This window comes from Metopolophium dirhodum, chromosome 1, assembly GCF_019925205.1.
Source record: "Metopolophium dirhodum isolate CAU chromosome 1, ASM1992520v1, whole genome shotgun sequence".
Classification (NCBI taxonomy): Eukaryota; Metazoa; Arthropoda; class Insecta; order Hemiptera; family Aphididae; genus Metopolophium; species Metopolophium dirhodum.
Window position 1 is genome coordinate 102,583,912 of NC_083560.1, and position 21,356 is coordinate 102,605,267.

Here is a 21,356-nt window from a genome sequence, read left to right on the forward strand (position 1 = left end):
AATATTTACTATCGGTAATAATTTCAAATTTGTTATTATCAAGGTCATACTTATACGTACGAAATTCAACATTTATAAAATTGAATATCGAGTTTTTTTTATTAATTTAATAGTGTTATTCAGGCGGAGGTGGTGCTTTATTCTAAATAATAAATATTTGCTGATTCTATATATCATACAATAATTTTTAGAACGAACACAAAAATAAATCTATCACTGTATGCTTTAATACGTTACTGTTATTATAATATAATTTATAAGGTAGGTAGGTAATCGAAAGGTTTATGTAAATCGCATGTATTTGAAAACTTTAATTATAGTTTTCGAGTTTATTTTAGGAAACAGGTGTAAGTAGTAAGTTACTATAACATTACTATGACATGACGTGATTATTATTTTACTATGTGCAGACTGCAATAGGTATATATATAGATATATAGACGCTCTGCAGTTCTACAGTTCTTGTTAAACATTTAAATTCAAAAAATTCAAATTTATTCAACAACTTCAGTGTGTTAAAATATATATTTTTTCTATATTATATAGTTATGCGTATATTATGTGTATCAGAAATAAATCAAAATGCGTTACTTTTTTGACATACGATAGTTAGGTCCGTTCGATTAACGTATTATACGTTTTGGGAAAGGACGGTGTGAATAATATAAACGGTCACGGCAATTAGGTCTCTAAGATCTTCTACTACAATGAACCGTAAATATATTTTTTGTGTTAAAATATCTGCTTAGCAGGTACATAATATTATGAAGCTACTTATTGAAACCACCAATTGAAATGGATAAAAAAGTTGTATGTGCACAAGAGCGTATTAATATTTAATAATAATTAACGAAAATATAATTTGGTATATTATACCTATATAATATATAGTTAATACCAATTACTCTCAAACAAAAAAGAAAATACAATACAATTATCTCGCAACATTGTACATTGAATCTCCACCACAATACTTTTTGGACGACATACAATGACGCAATTGTTGACACAAGAATACAATTCCAGATGTTGAACTTAATAATTTTATTGAAAAGTCCATGAAACCATTACAAATGTGTTTACCTTTAGCTTTTTAAAATACAATGACGGTCATTGTAAATAGATACAACAAATAAATAAAATAAAAGTTCTTTTTGAAATTGTACTACCTTAAGTATACGTTGTACAAATAATAAGTATAATATTATATTACCTATATATTTTTAGCATTAAAATGCAAGTATTGCTGACATATGTATTTTATTTGTAGAGAATATAATATTATGACTTATTTATAAAGGTAGCCTGCAGAAATCTAATGTTTGATCATCCAGGACCTTCGCCTGATAATAATAATATATTATTTGTATAAAATGTTTATTTAATTATATACCTCACATTATAGTTATAACATTAGCATAATACGCATTAGCAATGATTTTAAGTAAATTTGATTTCGATTTTCTTTTTAATCATTTTTTAGTGTCATATTTAATATACTATCACATTTAACACATTTCATTTTATGTATAGATAGGTACAGAATATTGTTTCTAAAAACGTTGCTCTATAGTTTATAATAAAATAATGAACAATTCATTAATATAGTTATTTATATAAAATCATTTCAAACGTAGATACTAAAACATTTGTACCTATATATACTTACATTACCCGGGGACACGTCTATGAATTTATAACGATGGGTCAGAGACATTTAGCATAAAACTGGGTCATGACATTTTGTTAAAAACAAGAGATATTTATTTAAAAATATTTTTACTTACCACCTCCTTGGATCTTGAGTCATCACGTTAAATGTTTTAAATAATAAATACATTTTATAATTATCACTTTTAGATTGAAATATTATTTAATTAAATTCTCTGTGATAATCAAACTTCCATAGTAAATAATGGAATTTAAAAAAAGTTAATAAAATATGAAAGTTTTAAATGCTGTTGCCAAACACTTTTATATTATATAATCAACAATTATCTAATAAATAAATCAGTACCTACCTACTACCATTATTTTATTTTATATACAATTATTTTATATATAAAGTTTTAAAGTATAGCTAAAATTGTTTTTTCTTTTTTATGTTTGCAAATGTTTCAATAACATTGTTATAATTAGGGCTAGGATTTATGTGCATTAGCATGTTTTTTTGCAACTTTTGATTATTGCTTTTGTTTATAATGTCCACAAATCACGTCATGTGAAGCAAATGGTGGGTATTTTACTTTGCATATTTCTGTATATTTTTAATAAAATGCATATAATTGCATATTTCAACTATAAACACGTAAAGTGCATGTTTTATAGCATATTCAGCATCAGTATGGTGGTCGACGAGAGAATAAAATAGAATATTATCTATCCAAAAAATACGCTACCATTTAATTTATTATAATATATAGTCGTTATAGGGATAGTAATTTAATTTATGTGTCTTATCTTAATTGTCATATACTCGTACGGAGTCGTACAAGTGCAACAGTAACGATTAGATTTAATATTTAAGATTATTTTACAACTACACTACCTAGGTACATTTAAATTAGTATGTGCTTTGGCATTGTCGTCGTGTATTGTGCAGAGTGCGTTGCCTGGTGTTTGTGAATCAAATTAATTTTGTAATTTGTCATTTGCAATGCAGTTGTATCGAAGAGTCATACGTTTTCGGGTTTTTAGTTGCATGTTTTCGTGTATTTTTAGAAAAAAAAATGCATATTTTTACCAATATGTATTGCGTATGAATCATAGCCCTTCAATCGTCTTATTTCTATGCTTGGTATTGGCTTTTTCTTTTTAATTAATTAATTTAAAGTGCAAAAGTCTTACCTAATATAAAATATTATAAATACTTTAAACAAGTGTACAAAATTATACGAACTTAGTTGATGGCGCCGATTACGGTGATTATGATTACGATGATGAAGGATACCGCAGGACACTTTGCGAAGTATGGTTTCAGTTGTCTGTTTTACCTTAAGATTTTGTAGTGGAGAGCTCCTCTAGTTGAGTTGAGCTCCTTTCTATTATGCTTAGTTTTTTTACGACTTTGGCTAGTTGACTTCCATAATTTTAAGTTTTAATTTAAAGTTTTAACCTAACCTAACCTATGTCTTGTCTGACAAAGTGTTATAACTTATAATATTCGTCAGGAGAGTACTTATATTCGGAAATTTTGTTAGCGTCGACAGCAATTATCAGAATAATTATCAGTGCATTTAGTGCACTATTAAATTAGGTTTATCATTTTTTATTATTATCAACAAATCGTTGCGTGACATGCCATTATTTACTATGATTTATTATTATTATTTATTATCATAACCACCTTGTTTAGGATTATAATATAATAATAATAATATAATATAATAAAAATGTGGATAAAGTAAAAACTCATAGCCTTAGCTACTGATATTTAATTAGATTAATATACAAATAAAAATAATAATATTATTACGAGTCATATATTATAACGATATTATGAAACCGATAAACTATACACCGTGTGACGTGTGTATTAAACAATTTTTTTTTTAAATATATAATTTCCATGTAGATAGTAAAAAAAAAAGGCTTTAGTTACTAGGTAGGTAATTGAAATTTAATATGGGATCAATTTACCAACCATACTTCTAATTGAATACCCCACCAATACTTCCTACCTACCGAAACATATTAGACGACATTAATTGTATTATACCTATATAAAAATATTATTATAATATATATATATATATATATATATATATATATACATAAATCTATTTTTTTTTAAACTTTACTGTATTGTTTACCGAAGAATATTACGCAATATTTGCCGAGTTCAGATCGAAAAATGTACAACATGTCGTATTACGCGTGTGGTGTATTTTAGCATTTACTATTTATCTTATATATTATTTATTTTATATGACGTGTATGTACATGTTTATATTGTTACTGCAGTACGCCTGTACATAAGATAAAGCTGTCATAAACATGTAATCGGAACTTAAATTAAATTTTACATCGAAGTTGGGTGAATACACGCAAGAAAAAATACGCTATCATATTATACCAATTTCCGGACACAATAATATAGTTGCAGGACGTCATGCTTGTCGTACACTCACATGACTCATATAAATTTATCAAAAAGTGTACGCTGTGCACCATGTAAGTAGACACTGTGGACACGACGTCCCGTTTCATGTGTTGTAAACTTGTAACCGTTGAACCGATAAACAGTTGTTACGTAAACTCAAAGCTCATTATATATATATGTGCAGGTAGGTACCCACTACCCGGTCCGTGTTTTCGACACGATGTCACGTCTTGTCACTTGGTGTGAATTGTCTGATGACATTATTATTACACGCACTTTGTGTGGGTTCGTATTTCACATTTTTAACTCCGTATTAAATTAATGAAAATATTGCACAGAAAATAAAAATAATTATGAACGGTAACAATCACATATTTATTATTTAGATATATGTCCATAATGTTACGGTAGATGGACTCGTATTGATGAATTTTTTATTAGTTCTATACGTTGTTTTATATAAAATATTGTATATTATTATTTTTTAGTATTATTAAAATGGACAGTTTATTTTTATTTCATTGGGTACCTAATTTTTAGATTATTGCAAAAATCTAATTTCGAAAAACAATAGTGCTCGAATTATATTGTTGTATATATTTATATTTTATACGTTTATGTTTTGTTATTGTTGACAATGTAATTTTGGTATTCGCCCGCGTCTTTCGAGTTGGTAAGTAAATTAATAAATAAATTATTCGGTTTCTTACTTTTCTGCGGGGACGTATAATAATATGGTTTTCAATGGTGGGCCTTGTTGTAGGAATTCACTAAATTCGATGCATTGATTTCAATTCCATGCGCGATTGTTCGTATTATATATTTTGTTTGGAATAAAATAACAAATAATATTCATTATTTGTTTTAGTAGGTAGGTACTTACCCACTATTGTTGTTGTTATTTAATCGGCGGGGGCGTTTTATTGATACATTTTGAAAGCCATATTATATTAATATAACGGCGTGTGTGGTTTATTGCCCCCGGACCGTTTATGTCCGTTTTCGACGAAAGACGAAATAGTGTCAATATTATTTTGTTTACCGACGTTTTTAATCTGACTTTGTGACTTGCCATTATAGCCCGTGGCCATTTTGCCGGGCGCTCGCTCGCTTTACTTATCATGGTTATTACCTCTGCCAGGATATAATATAGTAGTGTTTTATATTGGGTACATAATTTTATACGTATCGGTCGGATTATCGCCGCGTGGTCAGGCCACACGTATAATATCGGTACACGACTTAAAGCCATCTATTGCCCGTTTTTGGTACCTATTTAATTTGGGATTTTGAGTTTCGGATAGAATCCCTTTTTTTACGACGCAGATTATGGGAAAAACCCAGTATAAAACACTGATTAAGTTTTAAAAATAAAACTTTCCAAAGTTTGGGTATAACACCAATATGGGGGGGGGGGGGGTATTTATTCCGATTTCGGGTTCCCATCATGCAGTGCTGGAACTTAGTGTAAACAGGACGAAGATAAACACTGCTGCAGGATTTATTTAAAGTAATTAGGAAAAAATCATGATCATTATCTGCTTCATAGGCGGATATTGTGGGAGGGACTTGGGGCTTAAGCCCCCCTGAATGTAACAAACTACACTAGATGTCAAAAGAAATTGTGTAATTTAATATACCTATATATACTTGGTGCCTCTGCTAGAATAAAGTGGTATGAGTAGCCCCTAGTTAGTAGGTCGAAGCGTTTAAAAATGTATGTTGACACTAATGGATAAGACAAAAATGTCAAGCCCCCCCCCCACGTATGTGACCAAATATCCGCCTATGATCTGCTTTTAAATTATCATTATAATAATAGCATGATACATGCATTAGAATCACGGCTATATTGTATAGTATCAGCTATAGCCGTGATTAGAAGTTAGAACAGATTTGACCCACTAAAGTCAGTATAATACTATAATTATATAAGTATATTCATTGGTAATTGGATTGCTGCAATCTTGTTATCCCAGCTATAGTAATAATAGTAACGCCGGCGAGTTGTGTTGTCTATAATGATGGGCTATGAAACTTGAAATGTTTATTTATTATTAATTAATTCTACACGTGTCTAGTCGAACCCCGGTTAAACCATGTATGCGACATATTATACTCAATGCTATTATCTATCAACGACAGGCTAATTTTGTCAATTTTTTTTCGGAGGGAATTATTCCTATTATTTTATTAAAATATTAATATAATTTCATAGGAAAATATCAAATAATTTCAGACCCACCCTCCCTCCTAGCACTCCGATCTCCGCCTATGGACTATCATTCATAATACCGATGACCAATATCTACGGCATTTGAGCGAAATTATTTTACATAAATCTTTTAGATACCCTTGTTTAGACTCGATCGTCACTCTTGTCGTGTATTTAAAAATAGGAAATATTACCATCTATTACCGTATTATAGACTATAATATAGTATTATACAATTGCATAAAAAGTCATTACATAATTTATATTATACCGATCCCCGATTCCCCGCCGTCCTGTAGTATATTTTGTAATACTTGTCCGGATAGGCTTATTTATATGTTTTTGCGCTTCTGGTTCTCACACTCACAACAACAGCGTTGAATTCTCACAATTTCACTAGGGCTTATTTAATTTGGTGTTCTTGCAATCTACCGCATAATTAGGAAACTGTGACAGAAAAAAAAAATATTACAAAAACAATTCAAACTAAATTCTAATGCATATATTTATAATTATATAAATATAATATGTACATGGGTTTTCGTGCGTTCATCACGAAGGTCTTCTTCAATTTAGAACTAAATTATAGACATTATAATAAGGTTTAGTTAATAAATAGTGTTTTTCGTTTAAAAAATAAATTCAATTCCATAAAAATTTATTTAAAAGTCTAATTTACTATGAATTATAATATTATGTATAGCTGATGTTACATTGTAATAATTAATTGTTTAATTATTGTATAATTCGACACGATCAATTAAGATTACATATTTTTACTAAATTAGATGTCTACTTATAAAAAAATGAAATTCATATTGTTTTTATCACCGAAAACCACGTTTGAGGGTTTCTACTTCTTACCCTTCGATATTTATATTTAGTTACATACCTACTACAACATTTTTAAATTTAAATACACATCTTTTTTTTTACAGTTGATTATTGATGATATTTCAACATTTTACGTAGGTACCTATTAAAAGAGAAAGAGAAAAAGAAAATATTTTTATTTTAACATGTATTAATGCAATACTTATATTTGAATTAGATTTTCCACTTGAAATAATGGCAGGTTTAGTGCTTACTATAGAGTGAACAAACTAATATCTACATTTATAGGTAACGACGTATTATTTGTGTTCTCTCAAATGTTAATTTTTTAGATATTTTAATTTTAAAGGGAGTTGGAAGTAGGTACTTTATATTATATTATTTAAAGATGTTCACAACTATAGCTTTAAAATTAAAATAATCGAAAAAACCTCCAAAAGACAACCGATAATATTATTACCTTTAAACGTTATAATAATATTTAATAATTCGCTTTGTATAAAAACCAACAAAACTAAAAGTGAACTGCTAAACATAAAATATTTATTATGTTATGACTTTATGAGCTTGTGAGACGAACGTGGGTTGCATCCTCTTTCACATATTCCTAAAAAATAAATAATAATAGCTGCACTGCTACAATTTTTTTCAATGTTATTATTAAGTCTATAGAGTGTACTTGACAAATTTAAAATTTAAACATAGTTTGAAACTATTTCTACCAATATACTAGGAACATTATTTTAATATAGGTACGATTTTTGACAATTATTGATAATTGATACATTATACGCCATAGACAAGTAACAACTAACAACTAATGAAACAATAAAATAAAAAATAAACGTATGATTGGATCAAATTACGTATAATACCTACAATATAGAAAGACAATAAAACAAATACCTATAAGGTATGCCTTAAGTCGTTTTGTTCAACACGTCACGCCGCTGCTGTGGATACCTCCTACCTATAGGTATTATGTAAATAACAAAACGCATAATATTTGTATCTGTCGCCAAAAGTGAATTTGTATATTTACAGCCACTGTAGTAAAACCTTATATATAATGTTATTATATTGCTTAACCACTGCGTAATACTAAATATTTATTTTAATTAAACTTATATAGAATTATTATTCATGTATATATAGAAATTCTGTCCTCTAAGATAATATAGATAACTGTTTCATACTTGTAGTAAGACGAAAGAAAGTGGGTACACATTAAAAAAATACCTTTAAAATGTTTTCACCCCCAAAAACATCATCAAAGGTAACTTCCCCTTGGTGCACCACACCTGAACACCTGAACACATACCCTAATGGTATAACTGTATAAGTGAGAATGTGAGATATTTATGAGTTACGAGTATGGGTAGTATAGAATATTTACCTGCTATTCTCATATACACTGACATTATGGTAAATATTATTTCTTTTTTTATTAGAAAATAAATACTTTAAATCTGTATAAAATTATAGAAATATGAGTAATACACTAAGACAGAAATAATAAGAAAGATATTATGACGAGATAAATTCGGTGAACACTACCTAACTACAAATATTTCTTGAACTTGTTTATTTAACTAGGAAGGTATCTGGACCGAGGAGTAAGCTTATGCCGGTGAGATGGATTGATAGCGAGAGTAATGTGAAGAAATATTAGATTGTGGATTAGGACAATTTTAAGTGTTATTATCAATGTGTGTAAATATATACCTGTATGATAATATTATGCAATTTTATATCCTATATAATATATCCAATTATTGGTCTATTAATAGGTATATTTAAAATACTAGGAGGATTTGCCTATCGTCACAAATTCCTTAACTCATAGTTATATCTATCATATATTTAGTTGTCACAGAAATAGGAAGAATATTCCACCGAAAAATCAAAATTCTTATACTTTTTATATAAAAAAGAGAGATAAATTACATAATATATTATTTATAAATTATAATATTGTATTGTTACCTAAAATAACAACAAGCGTGAAATAATTCATATTAATTATAAATATAGGTATATATTTGGCATATATTCCTTTAATAAATAATAGAACTAGTAAATATAAAAGCTATCATTAGATAAAGCTAAAACTACGAGGACAACAATATTTAACTTTCTAAACTTATAAAGCTATTTAGTATAGGCTACATTGAATAAATAGTGTTTTTTTATTTATAGAATTTAAAGTTTTGTGAGAGTGGAGTCAGTAGTCAACAAGTAACAACACATTTCATTGGGTACGAATCTGATTTTTGCCTGTTGGATATTTTAACCGTAGAATTTTTGGTTTTGAAAGGAAGTACCTACCTAAATATGAGATTGAGGCAGATCTCATAGATGTGTGACGAGTTGTGTATATATTTTTAAGTTGTAAATATTTCTTTTATTATGTAATAGGTATAATATGTATATAAGTAGTACCTAGGTATCTACGTAAATTGTGTACTTTTATAGTCAGGATTTTTTTACTTTCAAAAACCTACAATTTAAGACAATATATTTCACGGGTTACTAATAGAAAATTGGATAGGATTTTTCGTCTGTTGGATATTTTAGTTTGAATGTTTTATCCAATATATAATGATACTAATCCAAATATATTATTCATTTATGATCGTTACGAATAAACACATAAGTAGTTAGCATAATGCCATAATCGCAAGTTACAAAATATCTGATTTTGAGATCCGTTAAATCCCCAGATGCTCCCTCTCCTGTCGCTTAGCCATCAGCTTCTAATTAGATACCTACCTAATACCTATTATACTATAATGGTTCTTACGCGTCGGGATACGGTTTGTAATCAGATTATCGTTTAAGTATACATCATTACCTATATAAGTTGAAGCGGTTGCATAGTTTAACACTAGCAGATAAAATCGATGGTATTATATTTTCTGAATAAATTATTCTCTCGCAGCATATAGGTGTATATATTATATTGTGGGGATATATTTTGTACCTGCATAAGTATTTACCTACTATTTACCAATAGGGTTTGTAGTTACGACGCCAAGATAAAAAATATATTATAAAAGGTGTGTGTAATAATAAATAAATAAATATAATATGTCCGTCTTATACTGTTTACGGACTCGAGAAGTCGAGACGGTTTATCGTTTTCAGTTTTCACGTAGGTAACCTCATACATAATACATATTATTATATAGAGACGAGACACGTTGATATTTGTGAGGGGCTCAGTGGTGCCACTGGGTGACTACTAGCTGTGTGTGTGTGTGTGTGTGTGTGTGTGTATGTAAGAGGTTATAAGTTATAACCACATTAGAATTTATTTTCTAGCTAGTATTGCGCCAACGGTGAGATTTATTATATGATAGGTAATAGGAATCCACAGTATCAGACGACATTTATTCCTACATTACCGACGAGAAAACACAATATAAAATAAACTAATATAATTATTAGTAATGACTGCTGAATGTAATGTCTACCCGAAATTATTAAAAATAACCGCTATGCATGGGTTTATGCTTTTAAATTAACTAAAATATGAACAATTTGCATTGATTGTGTTTTCAATGTTTTTTTTTTCGTTTTTACTATAATATTATTGAAGACAATTGTTAAAACTTAAACAATAATTTATGATTTATCAGACACGATATTAAACTAAAAATATACAACTTGTATAGTTATAGATTTCAGTTTAGCCTTTGGTTCAAATGTCAGAGCTTATATCTATAACTACTTGAAACACAATTCAGTAAAATGATTTTTTTTTATAAGATATATTATATTATAATCTGCGCAGTTATAACATTCTGTAATAAGTACGATAGTGATAAACTATTATATGATTACATTTGAAAAAACACGAGATGAGTGACAGATGACAAATGACTGATTGTTCACTCTACAGCGTATAAAGTCTACGCGAAGAATTTATTTATTTTTTGTCAATTTATTTTTCTTGGAACGGATAAGGAATTTATTTTAAAAGATCTCTGCAGCCATTGCCATTTTAGACGCCTACTTAATGCATTAGGAATGTTTACGTTTTAAAACGAGAGAGAGCTGTAACTATAATGGCCAATAGTTTTGAGTGCAAGAGAGCTTTTGCGTGGTATTTTAAGTATGAGCGTTTAGCAATTTCTTTAACAGTTGGAATTTTAAGATCACTAGTATATACTGTATACCTACCTACATTTTACAAGAAGACAGATTTTTTAATATTGTCCTAAGCATCTTTGAGTGTAGGTTGAATTTACTGGTTGAATTTTTAGTAAAAATATACAAACATCAAATTACAAATACTTCAACTTCTTATCATTATTGTCAACTTGACGTCATGACTATATAAATACCTACTCTACATGGAATAATATTATTGATTTTACCGAATTGTACGCAAATAAGTGTTATAATTCTATTGTACTTGAGTATAAAACTCTATTAGATACTTACGTTAAATTCGCATCCAATGATTTGTCCTAATAAGCTTACAGCATCTTGAGCCATTTGCATAGAAATTGCGTCATCTGGGTTAACAAGCTGGTTAACAATTCTTAGAATTTGTTATATATTTTCACAATAATGCGTTGAACAGCGTTGAGCCATGTTCCCCAACGAGTGATAAATAATAATTGGTTCTGGAGATGGCCCCGGCATTTAAAAAAAAATTCGTTGTAACGAGTACATGGTGGATGCTTTGCAACAACTGAATTAATAATATCAGTAGGTCCGAGATTTGAACCGATATTTTCTTATTATTTCTATTATTTCAGCGATAGGCAGTCAAAAATTAGGATGAATATATATTTTTGGTAAATAGTTACCTATGTTCATGATAGATATACATGTATACCAGTAACTACTGGTACCTATATGAGAGTTCTACCGATATTTATTTAATTATAAAATATTGATAACTCACTGTCGTCCCCATGCAAAACATGGTGATCAAAATCATCAAAGGTGCCCACTTAATTACCAGAGACAACGTAATTCTAAGTCCACCCATTTGGATTAATGTTAACGTAATGGATTTTACGTAAGAAAACTGAGACAGTGGCAAACATATATTCTCCCATAGAAACGCCCAATTATCCTTCGTCTATATCCGATGAGACATTGGAAGATTAACCGGACTGCAAATCAGCATAGTACGCCGTCCACGACCATTTATATTTAAAGACCTATACACCAACAGCAAGATTCATACATCACTAGACAGTAATAGGCTATAGGCAACTGTCTGACACTTATTAACATAGCCGATTGGCTCCTATACCTTAAGAAAAGTTGACCCCGCGGGCACGCGTGCACATCGTAGCGCTTAGAAAATGCCAACTCTTATAATATGATTCAAACTTTGTTCAATTCGTTATTATTTTAATATTCAAAGTAAAGGTGTTCAAAACCTTAAAAAAAAATAGAAAAATGAAAAGATTCAATTTTAAATCGGTGGATAGTAATAACTAATTATTACTATAATAGTATAATAAGTAACTTTTTTTTTACGGGTAACTATAATTCCTAGCAAAATTAAACAAATATGCGGTTATGATTTTACCATTTATTACGCGCGTAAAAGTGTATAAATAGTGACCAAATACAAAATACAGGTTAAAATATCCCGTCATAATAATTAGTAACAATTGTATTTCACGTACTCGCCCTTCAGTGGCCAGAGTCACCATAAATAATCGAAAATAAAAATTTCGATTTCCTTCATAAAACCCAAAATCTGTCTATGCATGAGAGCACCTCATATAATATACAATGATAATTATAGATAATCCTTTTTTATGCACCCCTAACATGGGCGAATTGTGATGAAATTTTAGTTTATAATGTTTCGGGTATACACAACATATTATATTCTAAAAGTGTAACAAAAGAAAAATGTACGGGCTTAGGTTAAATAAAAATCCAGGGGAGACTATAGCCCCCATGGCGCAACTAGGGTTAAAATTCTGGGGGGGGGGCTAATAAAACTATTTATTAAAAATAACCTATAGGGGGCTTATATCTAAATCAATAAAGGACATTTTTTTTTGTATCTATAAATCTTAGTCAGAGGGCTAAGTCCCTAACCCCCTTAGCCCCTCAAATTCTACGCTCATGCCCCTACCTATATATATATATATATATATATATAGTCGTACGAAAGTAAGTGCCTACTATGAAAATGTCAAGTGTCTAGCTATCATAGTTTAGGCTAATAGGCTCTACGTATTGTGATCAGTCAACCAGCCAGGACACGTTAGATTATACATATATATCAGGTCGCGCAAACGTTATAATAACGTTATGATTATAACATTATACTTGACGAAAAACGATTGAAATTTGTAAGCGTAATTATAACGGAAATTGATAATAAAAAATAATCAAATACCGTAAAACCGTAAAACAGAACAATTTACCTAACGATTAACCAAATATATTATATATCATTAAACAAAACATAACGCAAAACGTAGTTTATAGAATATTATTAACCGAAAAATAACGCAAAACGAAATATTTTAAAATCTATTTATTTAAAAGGTCTATTTGGTTTCGTAAAAACATTTATTTCATGCAAACAATAAGAGTTGATTTTATATTATATTCCGTATCCGGGCCACTACCTACCCACATTAGTTATTATTTTTTATTTTAATAGGTATTAACACTATTTTAAATAACGATGAACGCTAAACTTGTATAACCTTTTAGTTCTAAATAACGATGATGAACGCAAAACTTGGATAACGTGTTAATTCTATATAACGATAAATGCAAAACTTGGATAACGTTTTAATTCTGAATAACGATAAACGCAAAAATTGTGTAACGTTTTAATTCTAAATTACATGAAACGGATTTTTTTTCAAATGCAAGCCTTGAATATATAAATATAATATATTTTAATCCGTCTTTAGTGTATACTGAATACCTATACACATTTATTGCAATATTAATCAAAAAATATAAAATATACCAATACATTCGAACACAATTTTTTTACAATAATAATTTTTGAATTTTTTTATAAATGTTTTAAAAACACCTAAACGACTATTCATGCAGTTCAAGTCGTAAAATAAGTACTTATAAAATATGAAAATGCCGATACACGCAAAAATATGCGCTAAAACAATTGGTAGTACCTATAATATAATATTATATTATAATGTGCAAATAAATAATAATATACAAATACATACAAATCCGCGCTCTAATGTCTAACTAATAAAATTATAGCTTATAGAGGCTACCCGCAATGGCGTGTCCAGAACTATTTTTTTGGATGGGTCATTGAAGGTATAGGTTCGGAATGGGATAACACCCCTCATATATTATTTAAACAGTTTTACTTTTAATATGTTATAGGTATACATATTGTTATATACTAAATAATAAAATAGCACATTTACCTATAATCATGGTTTATATTATCCATAACGGTACCTATCCGTAGGTATATTGTAGAACAATAAAAGTGTATCGTATATCAATAATGATAGATTAGGTAGGTACTTGGTAGGTTATACGGCTATACCTATAGTTGATAACTTTTAAAACGGTTATATATGGAATTTTAAACGGACAGTAAATTTGAGATTTGCAACAACATGAAAAATGAACAAGATTTTTTTCAGTTAGTAAGAATATAACGATGTTTTCATAGGTATGTTATATGCGTATGCTGCTTGCTACTAGAATTTTATATTGTAAGTACCTATCTACTGTTAGGTTCCTTATGATTTGTCAAATACAGACTACAGAGTACCTATAGTGAGTACCTTGGTAATAATATACATTAATCCTAATACACTACTAGCATGGAGTATTGTACAATATATACTAGCTGATCCCATGCACTTTGTTGTCCTTAAAAAATGGCAACTCTTAACAAATTATGATTGTTCAACTCCTTTTAGGTGTAACTCGCTGTAGTAAGTGCAACTTATCAGTCACACTGGTAGGCAATCGGATTGCGTACAAAGTGAAACTCATCCACCTTGGTAGCCGGTTGGCAATGTTCGAAAATTCGATTTGATGCAATATAGCTTGTACCGGGTCTGTCCGAATAACCATTAACCAATAATAAATAAATACTAATTTCTACTCACTATTTCTCCTATGATCAATTATAGCAATGCCATTACGTATATAGGTGTAAAATGTACACGTACACTTATGTTTTTTGCCGATTATAAACCCTTAAAATTACAATTTTGCAAAATCCTTTCCTAGTGCACGGTGAAATTATAATATTAATCTATAATATTTTGACGACAATGTAAATATTATAATATTATTATGAGGTGTTTCTACAAGTTTTACTTTATAGATACAATATTAATTAATAGATTATAAAATAAAAAATGACGGATACCTAACCAAATGATACAAATAATAATAATAAGAAAAATTAAATAACTATCAAAAAAAAGTTAATGAGTAGATGCCTATTATTTTAAAAGAATCATTAACATATTATTATGTTGTTTCAAATCTTGATAAAAAACAAAATATTATTGTTAGTGTTTGATAATTATTATTATACATTAATTGTTTTAATGATAAGTATTAAGTATACCAACCTATTACGTATTATAGGTATTACTTATTATAGCCGTATTATACTATAAGTAGGTGTAGGTATAATTGTAATTGAATATTATAAACAACGTAGAAATTACAATTTGTTCAATCATTTTCATTGTTGTGACTTGTGAGTATAATATTGTAGTCTGCGGATATTTTTCCTAGGGTCGGAGATTAATTTTCCGGGGTTCGTTGGTGTTTTTTTCTCGAGGATTTTTATTCCGAAATTATATTTGTGCCATGCACACAGATGATTACCTATCTTCTAATTTTCTTGACATTGCGGCGTCGTGATATATTAAATTTAAAATCGATGACCAATGACCACACTGACTCATGAGTCAATGAACAATTTTACAATATCGAGGCGTGGAGCTCTATTAAAAACGCCCGATTGCTTAAGTTTCTACGCGTCTTGTGCACCTATTCGAGAATTTTAAATTCTAATACTATACACTTGGCTGAGAAGAGGTGTTATAAATGCAGTCAATTTTTAGTTACGTGTGGTGGTGGCCATATGCCCATATGATAGGCAAATAATATCTAATCATTCAACGTTAAAAAATGATTTTTCAGCTAAACGATCATGCCCCGTAGAATAGTTTAATCATTTTTGTTTATTCGATAGAAGTAAACTTTATTAGGTAACCTTTGGTGACGTGCGCAGGGTAGTAATTATTTATGCAAGTATATTTTTAATACGCTATAAATTATTTTTGTGAATTTTCCATACCCCGTTAGAATAATACAATATTTTAGAAATTATCTAGGTACCTATTGTACAATCACAAAAATGTTGAAATATAATTTTTATATCATATAGAAATTAAAAACTATTTAATAATTAATTTGTAGATACCTACATAATAATATAATATAGGTACTTAATGATAATAATATGCTTCAATAGATTAAAAAAAAAAAACGTTTTATTCAGTGGCGGCTCGTGGGTGCTGCAGGTGGTTGGGGTGTGACTTTAAATATAATAGCGGTAACCTAACCATAGGTATAACAAATTATTTAATTATACGAAATAGATCTATTTCATGCTTAAACGTACCCGCACGCACACGATTGCTGCGCATCGCTTAAACATGCGTAATACGAATATTGTTCGGACGACGACGCTTCCGGTCGTCCAAACACTGCTCGTGTGTAAATTCGTACGGCGTACCCATATGCTCCTAGTATCTGAGAGGAATAGCCAGTTCGCACACGACAATTAATGTAATAGACAAATGTAACTAGTAGGTAGTTTATAACTATTTAACTATTTAAAAATTTGCAATATTTTTTTAATAATGTAAAATTAAGAATATTATACAATTCATTTTCTTCATTTAATTAATTTTAGTTGGGGGTGCGAAAGTCCCGTCGTCCAAACCACGAGCCGCCACTGGTTTTATTTATTATTAATTGAACGGGAAAAAATTACACCGCGCGTGCAACTATGTGGTCTGATGGTCAACGCGCGTCATTAAAAGCGAGAGCGTATATAGATAGGTCTCCGTTTTATTAATTCACTCTAAATTATAACGTCAGGCGCCTGCAGCAATACATTTCAAAATAGGCACCTAACTAGGTAAGTAAATACCGGCTACCTGTATTAAAAAATGTGAGAAGTATATAGACTTAGCTAACTAACTTATTAAGCCAGTGGCGTCATTTGGAGTAAAATCATGGGGTATAGCAAGGATCTTGAATAATAATTTTAACTCAATTGCATGAAGCCTCTTCAGGGCAGTCGATGGATAAAATTGATGGGTTTGCAATTACCCCCCGCCAGGGCCGTCCTTAGGATTTGCGAGGCCCATGGCGAATACCAATTTTACTACTTTTTTTCAAACGCGAGGCCCCCAAATGTAAACAAAAAGTGCGAGGCCCAGGGCCTAGGCCCTGCTCGCACCCCCCCAAAGGACGGCCCTGCCCCCCGCTACCCCGAAATGACGCCTATTAAGCTATACGTTTGAAGTTCAAAGTTAGATACTTTTTAAACTGTAGGAGTTACAAGTTGAATAGAAAAAAAAGTACCTACCCAAGTTGACATTTTTCAGTTAGATACATTGTTTTTTTTAACTGAATATTTTCAATTTACGTCAAAGCACAGTAGGAAAATTTGTGAAAAGTTCACAAAACGAAAATATAAATAACTATCGAAAAGCGGAAGCGAAGACGCGTAGGTATGTGTGAACATAGCTGCCGCCGCCGACGAAGATGAATACACTTTGCGCGACCTTCGCTACGCATAATCACTACAACAACAACGACGACGTTATCGTTTTCAACACGGAAATCAACAAAAACATTATTTAGTGATAACGCACACACACACACACACACACACACACACACACACACACACACACACACTGACACACACATCTTATGACACAAATACACGACACATCGGGCGACCACTTTGCGGACGGAATCGAGCGCGAATGTTTAAAAAAATATGTCATTGAATCGGTAAAAATCGGTCGTCGTCGAGTGTCAACAACTGTTGCGGCGATCATCGGCTGTAGTGTCCCCTACGCGACTCACACGGTTTTTCCTCGGCTAGACGGTTCGCCGCCCGTAATTATTGTACCGCGACGTTACTTTGGGTAGGTACCGACCCTGGTACAGGTGCGTTCATCGCCGTGGCAGACTCTACGGATCGTGTCGTCCGGACTCGACCGTCACCGAACAAGGTACGAGCTATATGATAACATTCTACCGTGCGGACACCGCTGTCTGGTACGCTAAGTTAGTCCCGTGCAGGTGCGTAGCTATCTACTGGCTGCCGGGTAACATATACTTCTCACATGCCATCGGTCTATCATCGTTAAAGAATATAGAAATATCACAATATTAGTTTCTTTCGCTGCGTGATAGGCAGCTATAGTGGTTACAATAGTATATTAATGTATGGCTTGTAAGTTTGTAACAATATATTACCAAAGAATACATTTTAAAATTTACTTTAAATTGCACTTACTATAATATCTTAATTATATATAATTATCCATACAATTATTGTTAAATTGTTTATCCAAAGTCAAAATAAATATATTATAATTGGTATATTGATATCTATGATAATGATAATAATATAATCATTGTATTCTTACAAGTGAATGACAAACAACACTTGTCCAACTGGTTTAGAAATGTCATGAAGTGAGATTTAAAAACAGGTTTTTATATATGCTTTGGTTAAAACAGAAAGTTTCTCTAAGTATCCAGCTTATATGGATAGGTCATACATTATTATATTTTGAAAAATTTGAAATTGATTTAACTCGATTAGGTACCCATGTAACTTTTTTTTAGTTGAAATGTGTTGTGATATAGATTATGTTTTAACAAATTTTTAAACATTTGAAATTAATAATTTATAAAAATAAAATGTCTAAAACTGTTGTCAAATAATTTATTAGTTTTATGTACCTACTGTTCTTAATAATCTGACTGAAAATGTTTGTTCTAGAATATAAGTTGATATTAATTCGCACATTTATGAACTTTCATCATTTAGGTAACATCTTTGAAATTTTGCTGTAATTGTAAAAGAATAGTGATACAGTTAAACCATTCCTACCTTGATTCCTACACTTGTTGGCTATTTCAAACCACAGCATAGACTTCTAAAAAGTGCCAATGAACCTTTAAATTATTTCCATACACATTTGTTTCCTAGGTAAACCAATATCAAACGGCAAAAAAGGTTTACAACATTAATATACCTACCTACCTATCAGTTTTTATTTAAAATTAGTTATGTAATTTTTCTTGGTACAACAAATAAAACAATTTTAATTGGGCAATTTCTAGGTAATTAAGTATTTATATGTATATAGGTACCTAGATAGTTGCCATCTTAAGTTATATTGTATTTGAGAATTTTTGACATCTATACACATGCAAATGTATATTGAAATTTGTTGATCTTAAACAATGTAATCAATTCCTTACAAAAAGTATTTTATTAGCTATAAATCTATGCTTTTTAAATATTTACAATTTCAATTTATCCTATCTCATCAATAAATATAAATTGAATGTTCTACCTATAGTAAAGTGTAATCGTGAAAGGACTATTGCTATATAATATTTATACATGCTCTTGAAGTTCAATTTTATTATCTTACATAGGTTTAGGTTTCAGTTTGTAATTTTACTATTGGTTTTTTTACTGTTAAATGTACACAAGGTTCTTTTACACAAGTAAACCTTTTTTAGTGTGTAATTCATTAGTTTAGGAGATATGATGACATTATTATATCATTAATTGATTACATAAACAATATTAAAAGTTGGTGGTAGAGGCCTTAGATCATTTATACATATATAAAAATATTATATTTATTTTATTTTAAGTGTAATTAGAACACTTTTAGTTTTTAGTTTTTTTTGGTAGAATTTTTACTAATAAACTATTAATTTGTTTATTTATTTAGAGTTACTTTGTTGTTTAAGTTTTAAGTAAAAAAGTTTTCTATTTATTTTTAAATTAAATCTATTATAGATAAAAATGTTGTGTAATAACAATAATAGTAAATTATATAATACTTAATAACGGTTTGTGAAATAATTTTAATACAATTAATTTTTTATAGCTTATAGTTATTAATATTGAATAGTTACACTATAAAATCACTTAAAATAGACAAATTACAATATTGAAGAGGATATATTTTATAAAATACATTTAAGACATTTCATATTTTGTGTTCACATTAGTTGGAGATTTTAAAAATTTTAAAAGTATACCTATCGTATTGAAAATATTCCAGTGAGTAATGTCCCATGAACTATATTTGTTATTAAAAATTAAATGTTAGAATAGTGAATAAGACATAATATCTATAGTATCTTATACTGTTGAAAAATATATTTAATTCTAATAATGACAGTTATTTTAATTGTGTTATGTTACACATAGGCACTATAATTGATATTAATATACTATTTTTCAGATTTTATTTGTTCTATTACATTTTAAACAATTTATATTTTATTTCTAGATGATCTCATACCGCCAAGTTCTGAAGAAAACACACGCGGAAATGTATTTCAACAATCTACTACATTGACAGCAAAAATGTGGCCTCCTGTATGTTTTATCAGATTATTTAATTTTGTTAAAAAAAGAAATTAATTAAAATATATTTTGTTGATTTTCTTAACCTTAATGTTCATGTTGATTCTAAGATTATTGCGAGTCAATTTAAATTATTTAAGCATTATTTAGTGAACTAACAAGCTAATTTAATTTTTATTTTTGTAAATTATAACTGTCTAAAAAATATATATTTTGAATGAAATATGTATATAGAGAATTCTTAACATATATTATGTATAAAATGTATAAAAATATAAAAAATAACACGTTTCATAAAATATATAATATTTTTGTTCTGTAGGATATTTCCGGAGGTTTTGATTGGACCTTGGATGTTTTGGGATGGCAAGTGGACAAAGATCAATTGTCAGTTGTTATAGCATGTGCTATTGTCATTATAGTACTTACTTCAATAACTATTGTGTTTATGATTTGGTATTGTTGTTTTTGTAAAATAAAAAATGGTAAGCATATTGTTTATTTTATTTATGTTATGCCTTTTGATAATCTAA

General features: G+C 29.4%; 1 protein-coding gene across 4 annotated transcripts in view; it reads left to right on the plus strand.

Annotated features, from left to right (window-relative positions):
* Nucleotides 1–21,356, plus strand: part of LOC132936364 (uncharacterized) — a 38,844-nt gene that overhangs the window by 13,043 nt on the left and 4,445 nt on the right. For 2 of the 4 annotated variants that reach the window (XM_061003084.1, XM_061003082.1), the window contains exons 2-3: nucleotides 20,747–20,835; nucleotides 21,146–21,308. In XM_061003084.1, the coding sequence (XP_060859067.1) occupies nucleotides 20,824–20,835; nucleotides 21,146–21,308 (175 nt within the window). In that variant the 5' untranslated portion in view covers nucleotides 20,747–20,823. Of the gene's footprint in view, nucleotides 1–18,099; nucleotides 18,431–19,223; nucleotides 19,258–20,746; nucleotides 20,836–21,145; nucleotides 21,309–21,356 lie in introns of those variants that run through there. The other 2 variants (XM_061003083.1, XM_061003081.1) reach the window with 2 other exon arrangements.